The sequence below is a fragment of the Protopterus annectens genome, chromosome 7.part1 (genome assembly GCF_019279795.1).
Source record: "Protopterus annectens isolate FY-2018-M chromosome 7.part1, PAN1.0, whole genome shotgun sequence".
NCBI classification, from domain to species: Eukaryota; Metazoa; Chordata; order Ceratodontiformes; family Protopteridae; genus Protopterus; species Protopterus annectens.
The window spans coordinates 341,915,331-341,930,670 of record NC_056740.1 but is presented as its reverse complement, the minus strand read 5'-3'; the positions used below and the strand labels follow the sequence as shown (position 1 = coordinate 341,930,670).

Here is a 15,340-nt window from a genome sequence, read left to right as displayed (position 1 = left end):
ATCAGCCATAAGTGTCAAAGAAGGCAGGAGTGTGACATTGAATCGAGAGAGATGGCAACAGGTAGCACGATACCCCCGCCCCATGTAGAAAAAAATGGAAAAAAGTGGCTGATGATGATAATGAAAAGGGTCCAGTTCTCCATGTTTTGAAAAATCCTGCCACCAGCCCGTTGAGTTCACCTCTGACAGATGGCAAAGGTGGCCCCCTTTAATGGACACGGACAGGGAGTTGTAGAGATCATCAGCACCAGGATACCAGGGGCACTTCTTTTATAGGTAGCCTAACAGTCCCTTGAAGGCTGCCCAATTGTTCTCCTCCTTTGGCAGTAGGGAGTCACCTTCTCTCTCTGCCTGCTGGTGTGGATGGCCATCCCACAGGATTCTTGGGTCAGGGAGATAATATCGAGGCTATTACATCCCCTTTTCTCATACTCCTCTCATTCCAGAATGGCGACTCCCAGATGTACTGCTCCATCACTGTGAAGTATCCTGAAGAGAAATGCTCTCTTTTCTTCAAAAGAGAGTCATCAAAGAGGTCCCACTGGATCAGAGACGGTCAGTTAACTATTTCAGGTTCTTTTTGGTTCCAAAGAAAAACAAGGATCTCAAGCTGGTCTTGAACCTAAGCAAACTCAACCAGTACATCAGAAAGGCCCAAGCATAACCTGGTATTTTAGGGCTCTAGCCTACCTCTCTGAGAGGCAAGAAAGCTCAGATTTTTAGTGCCCATACATCATCTTTTCTACTGACATGATTTTGTGCCTCCTGTGAAGTATGTGCACGTGGAAGACACCCTGAAGCTTTGGATACTGGCTAAGACATCTGATATTCGGCAGAATATGTCCTATATAACTTAGACTACTGCAACAATGATCTATTTGCACATCTACTGTTATAAGTTTACTTACCCAACTGTGCTTTTCAGAGCTTTTCTCCCCAGGCCTGTGCTGAAAATTAGCAACTTGCTCCATTGGAGCATTCTGGTTAACAAAGTGAAATAAAAAATAAATGCCTGAAATCTGCCTTATGTAAGAACAAAACATTTTCTGTATATGAAAGGATTCACCTACAAGCTTCTATGCTTATGCGAACACTATCGGTGAATATGTATGGTGAATCAGTACACATGGTGAAGAAAAGTGTGCTTTCGAGCAGTTGACTTCAATTTTGTGGCTATTGACTACCAAGTATATATCAAAGAGAACTGTACCCATCAGCTTGGCTGGCAACACCTGTTGATCTCACTGGATGATCTGGAGACTGTTGCTGTGGATTGGGAAGTCTGGTCTCCTGGGCTTAGCTTGGTGTCACTGTGACTGTTGCCGGGACAAGAGACTTAGAAAATGTTAGGTTGGATGGATATTTAGCTGACCTTGTAGCGAACAGAATGACACAATCAATTCATAAACATGTGTTACATCTCCATCCTCTGTTGATAAACTATTCCCTTCTGTAGAACCTGTATTTCATGATGAGGGACTTGCCTGCTCCCTGTTTGAGCCTTCTGGCACAGCAGCATTGATGTTTATCTCCTGGAAAATGCTTTCCTTGGTGTTTTTTACCTCCACCTGTCAAAGTAGTAGTCTTTCACAAGGATAGTGTTTATAGTACAATAATATATCACCACAAACTTGATGAAAGAATTTAAAGAAAATGATTGCCTGTCTAGAGCCTGTCTTTTATTAGTAGATTAAAAGTCTCTGGTATCTCGGCCCTAGAGTATTCAAGGAAATAAACAGAATACAACAGAATAATTAGTTACATTGAACATAATCTTCATTTAAAATGATATTAACATTTAGCATAGACTATATTAATTTCTTAGCAAACAGGCTGAGAAATCTAATGTTCAAACCCTAGGAATGGTAACTTTGGTATCTTAGTATTATATAACTTTCTTTATATGACAACTATTGCTTTGAATCCACTGGTAAATGGCGTGAATGTTGTAATAGCTCCATAAACCTTAGCTGTTCTATTGAATGTCCATCTATACAATGTCTTGCAATTAGTCTTGTTATTCATTTAATTCTTTCATTATTCTTTTTTCTAATTGCATGTTTAGTTTCTCCTGTGTATAACTTCAGACATTCATGAAGAATAACATAAATTACCTCTCTCCAGGGGAACAAGTCAGATGCTGTCTTATCACATACTTATCCTCATTCATACCATAGAAATGCACAAGCAACTCAGGTAATGGCTGTCTTCTTTACTTCTGGTAGTATAGACCATGCCGTTACAAGAATTTATTTTTGAGATGGGTAGCCATTTGCCTTGCCCTTCACTATCAGTCAACTACCACCCATTCACAAGTGTTGCAGGCAAAACTCATTCCATTAGACTAGTTATTGCCTCTAGTGATTGCCTCAAGAATGTCTCCATTTACATATGCTGCTCCCACATTGTCTTCAGTGAATAATTTTACCAACCATTAATATTTTGAATGAGACTGAGGAAGTATTCATAACCCAAACTTATCAGGTATTTTTCCTTTCTGATAAGTATTTTAACCTTTTCATATAAGTTAATCAAGCATTTTGGGCAATAAATGAAGTGTTATAAACAGTCATTAAAATATTGCACATACTTGTCATTCAGATGTCTTTCTAAAGATTAGTTTAGTCTTGCTGTAACATGACATTATCTGTAATGTAATTATATTTATTCATGAAATGAAAGAAATATCTAATTCATTAGTGCCTGTGTTCCTTTTTCTAGCTGTTTATCAATGACTATGATCATGTTCCCTTTGAAGCTGTCAGTTACCTGACTGGTGAGTGTAATTATGGAGGCCGAGTGACAGACGATTGGGACAGGCGCCTTCTAATGACAATACTGGCAGATTTCTATAACCGAGATGTTGTTGAACAGCCACGTTATCTGTTTTCACCCAGTGGGAATTACTATGCACCTCCAAAAGGTGAATATGAGGACTACATTGAATTCATCAAGGTAAATAATACAACCATTAAATCCAATTTGTATAAAAATGCTGCATGATTTATATCTACAAAGAGGTAACACATACTTTGTCTAAGTAGGTCTATTGCTAGTTTGTATTTCAGACTAAAATAACCAGTATAAAACATATGGCTGCTGCTGAGGCAGTCTGAAATATTTTCAAGGTATAGCAGCTATGTGATCCTGCAAAAATGATTTCAGACTACAGGTAAAAAATTGTCATTAAGGTGATAAAAAAACTTGGTGGCCTGTGCATGAAAATACTGTTTTTATTTGTGAGATAGTTTGTAGAAATGACTGTGTTGTAAATTAATAATCACAGTGTTGAAAATAGGAACATGGCAGATGTTCAATGCACTTGTGTTTCACATTCATAAGATTGAACCCTGAAGTTTGATCAGATGTTTTGTATACACATTTCACAGAATTCCCCTTACTCCAACATGCAGTAGTCTCAGAGCATATATATAAGGATGTTAGATGATAGCGAAGACATGTTGGGGTGTAAGGACAAAGTCCCCTACCCAAAAATGCTTTGAGACAGTTTCAGTGACTTTCAGATTTCACTGTTTTGTTTTAGAATTTCACTTTGCTGTTGTATTTTATATGGTCAAACATATGCATAGGAGTAATTAATGATGCTGCTACTGAAAACTGCCAAAGATTAAATGAAGACTCATAGGATTGGTAGTTATCTTTGTCTTTCAACATGATTATCTTATAATCCCATATCATGAATCAGGCATGATACTTGGACTGTTCCATACCAAATAATGACTTGGCAATTACTGCTTTCAAGAACTTTTCTGGGTCTAAAAAGACATTAGGGATTGTACCTAAAAAGTGGCAACTGTCATATACATGGCAAGGTTTGAAGAAAGTACTTTGCTGTAAGATACTGCTGAAAACTAATATGGAGTACCTGCTTATTAAAATGAATGTTTGCTCATAACTGGCAACTTTGAATTGTATGAGGCCAAATATTCATCATAGTCATTTTCATATCTCATTTCGTGAAGTGTGTGGCATCCCCACTCTGGGCCAAAAATCAAGGAGCCTCAGTCCTCGCCACTGACACTAGAGAAAGATGTTCACTTGGAATACAAATGGATACACTCAGTATTTCCAGATGCAGGCCTCTCTGCATCATGCAGAATTTCTCTTAAGAGCACACAGGGAATACACTCAGCTCAGTGTCTGGGTTTCTCTCCCCAGGTTCCCCAGTAAGGTTCCCCGCTGGTACAGCTATAGATTTAAGTCCTCATGCGAGTGTCCAAACCAAATCCACCACCACTCTCTCTGTGAAACCAATGCTAGAACACTCTTTGAAATGTAATATTGTAAGGTAGATTCACTTCCACCAGTCAGTTACTATAAGGTTCTTAAAAGGGTATCCAATTATTCTGAGTGAAGTTAATATTAATACAAATGGTGATGTTGACTAAACAGCCAGGCTTTCAGGAGTGGCCAGAGTTATCATCAAATAAATGTATGCAAATGTTCTCAAAACTTAAATATTTTCTAAAAGGCTGGCCACAATGAGAAGTTTAAATATATTTAATAATAGAAGAATGTAAAAATACTAAATATCTATTTACAGTAAACAACAGAGTGTCAATCAAATGAAATATTAAAAATAACACAGCTGGAAAAATTCACACAGTTACAGAAAAACAATACTTAACTAGTTTCACTATATTTTCCAAACTGATTTATAGATTTACTGTCCCTGGTCACTTACTCTGAGACACTTACTCAATATAATATCTAAATATTATTTCTGGGATTGCTTACAAAATGACATCACATCTGGTCATCTGACTCTGTTTTCCACACTATCCTCAAAACTAGAAGCTGCCAGGATTTTAGCACCTATGTGTTACCATAAACACAGATAGAGATTTGCTCAGGTCTGCTGCAACTCCTGGAAGTCATGAAATAATTTTAATACTTCTACTCCTCCTGCAGAGCTACTATGCCAGGCTTCTCACAGACATTTCATCTCTGGCTGCAATCAGAACTGTAAGATGCAATCTTTATGGCCTAATTTAATTTCAACTATTTTCCAGAGTTAGCTGGGGCTGAGCTTAACCTCTTCTCTTCCAGTATCCTCTGTTAAAACATATACCTTTAAACAGTTACAATAATGCATGTACATTTCTTTTCTTTCCAGCAGGGCACACATTTTTAACACAAGCAACTTTACAAATACATTTTCAACACAAGCATCTGTACAAATCAGTTTGATATTCAAATGATATATAATTCTTTACAAAATTCCAGCTAGCTGTACTGGCATATGTTACACATCTACTGCCCTACTTCTAGCATAGTTGGCAGTACCTCTTATTGTCACAAAGTGTACCACACTCGTAAGAAGTGTCATCATAAAGTGATTTGATGCTACTTTGTAGTTATTAATACACCTACACAATTACAATGCAAACTTTCAAGTGGAGGGTTGCATAAACTGTGTGCAATGTGCCAAACTGTTAACAACTGACATATTTATGAGTGAATGCTTACTAAAGAAAATGCTGGTCATAATTTTGTTAGATTTCATTATTTTTGGCACGGATTGTTGTAATGTTTAACTTGGTGCCTACCGTCATGAGTCATTACGCTGTAATTTTCATTTCTTTCTAAAATGTCAATCCACAGTCATCTGTGAGATTCACCTTTGTGGACAAAAATAATGTAAAATACCCCATAGAATAAGATCCCATATTTATCACAATAAAATGTAGTTGAAATAGTCACTGAGTGATACTGAACTAGTGAGTCTGACACAAATGTACTATAGTACTAGTGCAAATTAATTAGCAGCTTGTAAAGAGTCAAATGTGCCTTTCATTTTGGTAAAAAAAAATTCCCTTGAAGCTCCTTGAGTGCAATTGCGTGTGATTCTGAGAAAATTATAAAACGATACAGTGCTTCCTGGTTAATATTTTAAAAAGGCATCTGTACCCTAGCAGGCATAACTTGTTAAACAAAGCAATTAAATTACAGATAAAAACTGTGCAGTATAAGAACTTCCAAGATGGCTACATAGTTTAATTTCAGTTATCCCAGTATAAATAATGAGAGAGAAATAATAACTAGTAATTCTGCCAGCCTGAGTAAAATTCAGCTACTGGCTAGTAAGTACACTGCCTGGATGACAGCAAAGAAGAAATTTAGAGAACTTGAAAGAAAATCATCTAGAAAGCTGAAGAGAAAACCCTGACTAGAAGAATCTTGCTGCTGTTCAGCAAAAAGCAGTTCAAACTTCAGCTTTGGTACAAGAGATGGCTTCCAATAATTTAGATGAAAAAAAATCAAATGTACTTAGAGGTGATTAAAATGAACAAAACACTGAAGGGGTTTGTTAACTTAAATATCAAAATGCTGGAAAAATAGACAAAGCTTAACCAGCCATTCAGATGAACTGATAAAACAACAAAAATCAGAGCTTGAAATGAAGAAAAAACTGGCTGAGTATGAGAGTTCTCAAGAAGAGCTGTTTCAAAAAATGGTAGAGTTAGAAGACAGCGCAAAAAGAAAAGCTGATATTTTCTACTGTACCACAGAAACTGGAAGGAGCAGACTGCATTAATTTTATGAAAATATAAATAAGCAGCTGGACTGGTATTTCACAGTAGGATGTGTTAATTGAAAGAACACATCACGTGCATGCTCCAAACCTGGCCACAAGAAAACAAACAAAACCTGGATTAGTAAGGTGCAGTCATACCAACAGAAACAGCTGATCCTGACAAAACTGTGACAGAAGGGAAATTTATTAAAAATTGGAGATGGCAGAATGTTTGTGGAAAATGATTATATACTATACACCAGGCAGAAATAAGCAAATTTATCCCAGCAATAGTGGAATGTCAAGAGGCAGGTGTGAGATTAAAGCTGCTGAATCTAGCTACCTTCAGAATATTCTTTCCTAGAGGTCAAAATACATTTTTGATGCAGAACAGGCTAAGGAGGAAATGCAAAAGTTTATCCAACAAAAAGTGAGCTAGCAAGCAGAAGGGGACTGCTTCTTGTTCTTCTGACAATAAAGCTCATACAGAGACTTTGCCAGTGAAACCTTTTCCAATGTTCCAGTGGAAAATGCTTGAGAGACAGGAAAAAGGAACAGGAGATGACTAGAGGAATCAGAAGTACCTTAGACTTATACCAGAGTCTGGTGTTGGGAGATGAACAAGAAGATGATCAGCAACCCTGAAATTAGTGAATAGATGTGAAATTATAAAACATCAATCACATTCATGACAAAATGTATTTGCAAGAAGAGGTGGCTGAGAAGGATTGGACTTTTGTTGACTTTATTAAAGTTGTGATGGAAAGTAAAGTACATACCCCCACTTTATGTCATTAATATTTAGAAGGACATGAAAAGAGAAAAATAACTGTAAGTAAAACAATTTTTGTCTTAATAGTATTTGTATAAAATGTTTCATGATATAAACTGCATGCTATATAGTAAAACAGTTTTGTGTAATATGTAGTCAGTGGATATTTTAAATGTGGGGGTGGGGTGAGTATTTTCAGAGATTGTTGTATGTGATAAAGATATTCATGTAAATAATAATTGTTTTCTAGTTGTAAGAAATATAGACTTTATGATGTAAAATAGGAAGAAAGGCTGGACAAAAACAAGTTTAAGTTAATGTGCTGTAATCTTGGGCTGCTGTGGTGCATGTAGGGTATAAAGTTCACTTATTATATGTAGAGTTGAAATGGGTATGTATTCTCTTAGTTTTGCAAAGGTGAATGCTTGGTTTAATTGTCTTAATCTAGAAACAAGTGTTTTCTGTGGTAAGCATTTGAAATGTCTGGATCTGCTACAGCAAGTCCTGAAAAATGGAGACTAAATGGCCAAAAGACCAAACTCACACACACACACACACACACATATATATATATATATATATATATATATATATATATATATATATATATATATATATACTTAGAGATATCATTTCTTGGAATGTTCCCTTTTCTCCAAGGTACGGTGATCTTGAAGTTGAAGTTTGGATGGTGTGGGGGGGGGGCTTGCTTTTCTCCCGTGTTTTTGGGCTTTTCTTTTTGGCTTTTCATCACTTGGCATTTTGAGTGACAACATTTCAGTAAGGAACCATTTTCTTTAAGCAAATACTTTGAAAATAAGACGAAATTATGAAAGCCTTGAGAAATACTAAATTTCTTGCATATACAATTATATTAATTTGTTTTTTTCCTTTAGCAAATGTTCAGTGGGAGTCAAGATGGCTGCTGCTGAAGGCAGTTGTACATTCCATTCTGTTCTGCATGAAAATGAGAATGATTCCTTCATGCATCTACAGAGTTGTTAGCTGCTTTTTCTCATTGCTGACAGTTTGAATGGACACGCTGTCTAAGGTGCAAGCAATTAACCTTGAGAGTGATAAGCATTCTTTGCTGAGGGAAATGCAAAATTTAAAGGTACAAAGGCAAGCAGTTCAGTGAAAAATAAAGTCTGAAATTATTGGAAGTGAATAGGAGATAGCAGCTTCCCTAGCAACCTTAATACTTTAATGCATGTAATAGATCAGTGTATAATTTAGGTTTAAAGATAGCAAGTGCACTTTTTATGGCTAAAACCTAATGTCTTCTAAAAGCACACAAGCTCTTTTCCACATATGGAAGGAGAATATAGATGAGAGAAAAAAAAACAGACACCAATCAGTGTAAGTCAGAGAACAGGCTGTATCATGGGCATTTTCAAGGATAACCTTAATTTTAGGTTAGATAATACCTGTGGATACATCTGTCAATTAAGGGCAATTATTCCTATCTGGAGAGATAAACTTCATTTTTGGAGATGTACATAGTTTTGTATGTTTCTTCTAACTCAATAGGATATGGAAGTGCTCTGAGAATTATTTTTTTTTGCTTAAGGGTTTTCGTTAAAACAAAAAGTCCTGAAAATGTGACATAGGTCCAAATTGAGATGGCAAGAAACAACTATATAAAACTATATAAAAGATCAGCCTGCTAAATATTAGTGTGTGCATGAACACGAGTTGGAAATACACATTTAAAAAAAGCTGTCATATATAATAGGTAGCAACACTAACTTCTTATCATAATGACTACACTATCCATATTATCTTGGAATGTAAATGGTCTTACAGATATAGATGTAAAGGTAGCAGTATTGAATTATAGTAAGAAATGCAAAATGAAAATAGTGCTACATGAGACACATTTAGAAAGAAATGAGCGTAAATTTGATAAAGTAAGGGTTTCAGGATGGATATTAAGCAGAATATCAGGGACAAAGAAAAAGAGGAGTGATTTTGCTAATTGCTAGAGGAGCTCCAATAGTGAAAGAAGAGAAAAAAATATAATAATGTTAATTTGTGGTAGTAAAGGGCTGTTGGCAAGGGAGGAGGATTACACTGGCATGTATTTATATTTCTCTAAAAGTTGCTGTTACGGAGCTTAAGAACATTTTGGGAAAAATAATCAGTTCCCAGCAGGGAATATTACCTCTAGGTCCAGAGTGGAACTTAATTCGCAACAGTGAGGATGTATCTGGGGTGCCCAGAATGAAGGCACAACAAAAGAGGGTAGATTTCTGAAGAAATTTCTGAAAATATTTGGTATGGAAGATGTGAATTCAGTAGTAGGAACTCTGAGAGAATTTACATATTCTCCAGGGTACAATAACTGGGCTAGACTAGACTGAAGTTATATTTCACAGGAATATGTGCATTTAATTGAAAGCTTTGTCATACATACAATAACTATTTCAGATCATGCGCCAATAAAAACTAAGATAAAAATGTAGAGTAATGAAGTAAAAATGAGACACTGGCACTTTTTCATCTACCTTGAATTTAAGGAAAGGATAGTGGAAATGATTTAAGAGATATTAGGGAAGATAGAAGTTTCTTCAGAAGGTATAGCTAGTGAGTGGGATGAAATAAAAATGGACTTTGAAAATAAGGTAGAAGTAAAATAAAATGAGATATGGTTAAGAAGAAATAAGAATTATTTAGAGGGGTGACAAAGGTTAAAATATTGCAGAATAAGGGGAATCTCATAGAACAGGAAGAGGGCCAAGAGGCACAACTGCAGAGTGCTAAAGAAAAAAATAGAGTAACTGGATAATATGCATGAGTTTAGAAAGAGTGCTGTTAAGCAACTATTTCTGATAATAACTCAAGAGCACAAAAACAGCTTGTAACAAGAAAAATAAACATATATCCTACAGAGGTATGAGATATTTGGACACTTTATGAAAATTTGTATAAAACATAGAAATGTAGAAATCAAGAAAGAACAAAAATGGAAATATTTACGGAAGACTTAAGTATGCCAAGGCTAGAGATAGATAAGGCTCAGCAGTTAGCAGTTAAGATAGGAGGATATGAGTTAAAATGGTGATGTATAATAATCTGCAGGAAAGTCTCCAGGAAGAGATGGTATTCCTGTGGAAGTCTGGAAGTTAGGAGGAAAGAAAGTGATAAAAATCTAGTAGGTTATTAACAGTATTGTAAAAGGAGGGGAGACACCAACATCTTGGAAGAAAGCTGTGGTGGCTGTAGTACCTAAAGATGGTAAAGATTCATCAGACACAGCTTCATGTAGACCCATTTAAATATTAAACCATGAAAAGTCTTTTTGTCTGTACTAGCTAAAACAATGGCAAAGGTATTGCCAAAATTGAAGGGCATAGATCAAAGTCTTTTTTGGAGGAGAGGCACACATTTGACAGCATTAATAGAACTATGATGATTCAAAGGGATACTGAATGTCAGAAAACACCACTGTATTTGATGGGTCTTGCTGCAGAGAAAGCATTTGATAGAGTAAGCCTGGATTTTATGAGCAGGGCAATGGAAGCATTTGCATTGCCTGGCAAAATAATAAGGTTACTTAAGAGGATATATGAGCAATTGGAGGTGAAAAATACAGTCAAGGGTTCCTCACTGATAAGTTCTGCTTGAACAGAGGAACCAGACAGATGTGTCCCCTTTTCATAGGTTCATAGGTTCATAGGTGTGTACTAGGCTAATGGCCCTGGAGCCTTTACAAGCTTAACCCATAAGATTACCCTGGCATCATGCCACCCAACCTTAGTTCCCAGTGCCTCTGTCAAGTAAAGCCACTGAAGAGATCCCCGGGGTGAATTTTCTATTTCCCATCCACTCATCAAGATTTCTGTTGAAGAGGGCCAGTGAGGTGCTCTGCTTGACATGTATGGGAAGTTTATTCCATAGCATGGGCAGTCTCTGGGTTATGAACCTGTCCCTTCAGCATGTTCTGTTGATTGTGGTTATGAGGTTGAGGTCCTGGAGTGTGTTGTGCGGAGGAATTGGGATTTCTTTAGATGTAGCATTTCTAACAGAGCTGGGTCAGACATTGCTTTGTAAGTCAAGCAGAGATCGCCTCTAAGTAGGCGATATGAGATGGAGAATAGTTGGAGTTTTTGAGTCTGTTCCTATAGTACAAGTGTTTAAGGCCTAGGATCCTCTTTGTGAGGTACTTTTGTGGCCTCTCCAGTTGTTGCAGGTGTCTGGTGAGGTACATGCCAAATGGGGCATTGTACTCAATGATTGGCCTAATGAAGGAAGAGTACAAGGAGACAATGACCTCTTTCTTTCTGGATGCAAAACCGTTAGTAATGAGATGTGCCACATAGAAGGACTTTCTGACCACAGTGGCAGTGTGGTGGTCAAAAGAGAGGTTGCTTTCAACCTGTGTTCCCAGATCTCATGTAACGCTTTCTGTGTTCAGTGGACTACTATTGATGTGGTCATTCAAGGGAAACAGGTTTTTCCCAAGGGGGATGATGACACATTTTTTGGTATTGAGCTTAAGGCCATGGTTCTGACACCAGTTGTTGGTCTCAGTGAGGCATTTCTGTAGTATGCCAACATCACTTGGGGAGTTAATAATAGCTCCCAACTTCCAATCGCCTACGAATGTTGTCAGCCAGAGTCCCTTTGTGTTGGCCTGGACTTCAGAGAAGTAGATACCAAACAGGAGAGCACCCAGGACTGAACCCTGTGGGACTCCACTCGTGACTGGTCAGCAGTCTGACTTGGAGTCAGCTACTTTCACACTGTGGGTTCTATCTGTGAGCCAGTTTGCAACCCACCTAGTGATATAGGGGTTGATGCCTAGCTTAGTGAGCTTTTCTATGATTCCTGAGTGGGGAATGGTATCAAAGACCTTGGTCAGATCAAGGTAGGCCGTATGAATCATATTTCCTTCATCCACAGCTCTGGTAACTGACTAAAAGAAATTGACCAAGTTGAGCAGGCATAATCTACCCTTCACGAAACCAAACTGTGTAGGATCCAGAGTTTGGAGATTCCCTATATCCTTGTTTATTAGGTCCATGATGATGCGCTCCATAGCTTTGCATATCAGACTCGTCAGGCTAATGGGGCGATAGTTCCCAGGGCCTGTAGTCGCTCCTCCTTTGTGGAGCGGGATGACTGTAGCAGTGTGCCATTCAGTAGGGACAAAGCCTGACCTGAGGCTGTGATTGAACAGGGCACACAGGTGAGGTGCCATTTCACTCTGTAGTTCATGTAGAACACAGCCAGGGATATTGTCAGGTCCAATAGAAGCTGTATTCTTGGCATTGGACAGTGCTCTTTCAACCTGTGCAGCAGTAATACTGGGTGCCTGGCAATCTACTGGTATTGTGATTGGTCCTTCGGGGGCGGCAAAGTCAGCACTGAATCTGTCTGCCAGTATATTGCCAATATCTGTTGGCTCGGTATAGGAGGTACCATTGTGCAGTAGCTCAGAGAAAATCTGGGTATTGCCGTGGAGATTCTTTACATAACTATAGAAGACCTTGAGGTTGTCTTTACTATCTGATGCAATTCTGTTTTCATAGCTAGCTTTAGAGGATTTGATGATCTCAACTTTTTTTGAGGCTGATAAGGGAGTTTTTACAGTCTTGGGACTTCACCTTATTCCACATAAGTTTCCTCCTTCTGTTGTTATTTACTTTATATTTAGAATCATTGGCAAAGAAAATAAGGGACTCAGAAATTCAAGGATATAACTGGTATGGTAATCAAGAAAATTTGGCTTTATTTGCAAATGATATTGTTTTGTACCTGATAAAACCAGGAAAAGGACATTTCAGTGCTGTAGAACATTCTGAGACAGTTTCTATTCTTTTTTGGGTACAAAATTAATTAGAATAAAACAAAGGCAATAGCTGTAAACTATGCACCTACACATGAATTGGTTCAGCAATACCCATATTTATGGGGGCATAATAAAATGAAATACTTAAAGAGTTGTTGTTGTTTGTCTTTCGGCTTTTCCCGGTTAGGGGTCGCCACAGCGGAACTCTGGTCCGCTAATGATTGGCAGTAGATTTTCACGAATGCCTAGGTGCCAGCTCAACGTTCAACCTTCAATGAAGGCATGCCCATTTATGCATGACTTTCGAAGGCCCACCCAACTGCGGGGAGGACATGCAGACTCCACACAGAAGGCACTCCCCACACTCCAGCCAAGAATTGAACTAGAGAACCTTTTGCTGTGAGGCAACAATGCTACCACTGCACCAAAGGATTCTGTTATGTCAGCTAAGGATATGTGTTAAGAGACTAAATAAAAGATAATACAAAAACTGAGGAAATGGAACCTTTGTTTTATGGATGTGGATTGCAAGTTACAAGCTGTGAAAATGTATTTATTCCTTTTAGTTTTATACACAGGTCAGGCATGTTTTTATCAACTAGTGGAGAAGTTGTGGATAGCAATTAATAAAGAGTTGAAGGCTTTTATCTGGGAGGGGAAGAGGGCAAATGTCAAGTGAGATAAGTTGATCCTTCCAATATAACAGGGTGGTTTGGGATTACCTGATTTGAAGGGATATTTCAGAGCTACACATTTATGGTTCCTATACATAGCACAAGCAGGAAGTTATAATTCAAAGTGGAATGGGATGATAATGAAATATGGGGAAAGCTCAAGAAATAAGGAGAAACTGGGATTTGGAGATTTTTATGGATAATAACAATAACCATACAGAATATTCATAAACTTGCAGAAAGTATTCTAAGGACTAAGCCAACATGGGAATGGCAAAAGGAGATTCTGCTGATAGTGAATGACTGCAATTAGGGGCATAGAGAAACAGGCAAGAGAGGTTTGGAATTTACTGGAAAAAATAGCAAAGGAATAAATGTACTGGGAGCAAATGACTAGAGGGGGAAAGGTATTAGAATGGGAAGAAGCCAATAATTCATTTGGACTGCAGGCTAGAGATTGTTTTCCTCATCAACAACTGATAAGAGAGTATATGCAAAGATAAATAAACAGGGGAATCCTAAGTGAAAGACCAATGCTGGTAGCACTTTAGCAGAATGTAGAACAGAAGCTACTGTTAAAAAAGGGATAATTAGTAGGGCATATAGAATATTGCATGATAATTACAAGAATCAATCAGAGGAGGTTAGAAAGGATTGGGAAGAATGACTGGATAAGCAGTTCACAAAGAAACAATGGGAGGATGTATGCATGGCTCCCAAGTATGGAACAAAAGTCTAGAAAATTTAAAATCTTTGCTTGGAATTGTTTGCATAGGCATTTTATACCCCAACCAGACTCCAAAGAATTTTTCCTCAGGTAGCTTGCAATTATTGGAGGTGTGATAAGGACAAAAGAGGTAATTGGGAACATATTTTTTGGGATTGTAATGAGTTGGCAGACTTTAAATATTCCCTGTAGCTAGAGAGAAGGACATTAGATTTTTGCCTGGTGGACAGGCAGGTTTATGCAGTTCAGTTAGATTTTGGGAATTAGATCTCAAATCTATTTGGTTGGTGCATTTTAAAGGTGGTGGCAAGAGAGGGACAGAGAGAGGGAGTGAAAATAAGTTTGTGTGCTTGGACAAGTTGAATATAGATGAGGTAATTGGACAGCTCAAGCCAATTCATTTGGTGTATGGCAGTGCAGTGATGGAAAGTGGATCTATGGCTGGTTGCAAATTTTATTTTATTATAGCAAGAGGAGAGTTTAGTCTTGAGGGAGGATTGCAGGTTAGTAAAGATAGAGGCACCATATAGGAGGGATAAGTGCTGGTGAGGGTGAGCCTAGTCAAGGAAGATATGCAACTGCTGTGGCAGTAAAGCATACCTAATTTTTGTGTGTTTTTTTGATATTTACTTGTAGATGATTATCAAACTTTAGCTGGTCATTGATCAGGACTCCTAGTAGTTTAGCATTAGAAACTATTTCGAGTGGAATATTATTTTAACTAGTGACTGAGAATGAGGTTTTAACTAGGGTGGTGGTTTTGGAAGGAGTAAATGTCATGAGTTTAGTTTTAGTAGCATTGAGTGCTAGATGGTTGTCCATCATCCATTGCTCA

The 15,340-nt window shown here is 37.6% G+C and overlaps 1 protein-coding gene across 1 annotated transcript in view; it reads left to right on the top strand.

Moving 5' to 3' along the window:
* DNAH12 (dynein axonemal heavy chain 12) overlaps positions 1-15,340 on the top strand; it is a 4,520,724-nt gene that overhangs the window by 4,185,926 nt on the left and 319,458 nt on the right. The window contains exon 64 of the mRNA XM_044078497.1: positions 2,722-2,955. Within this exon, the coding sequence (XP_043934432.1) occupies positions 2,722-2,955 (234 nt within the window). The remainder of the gene's footprint in view (positions 1-2,721; positions 2,956-15,340) is intronic.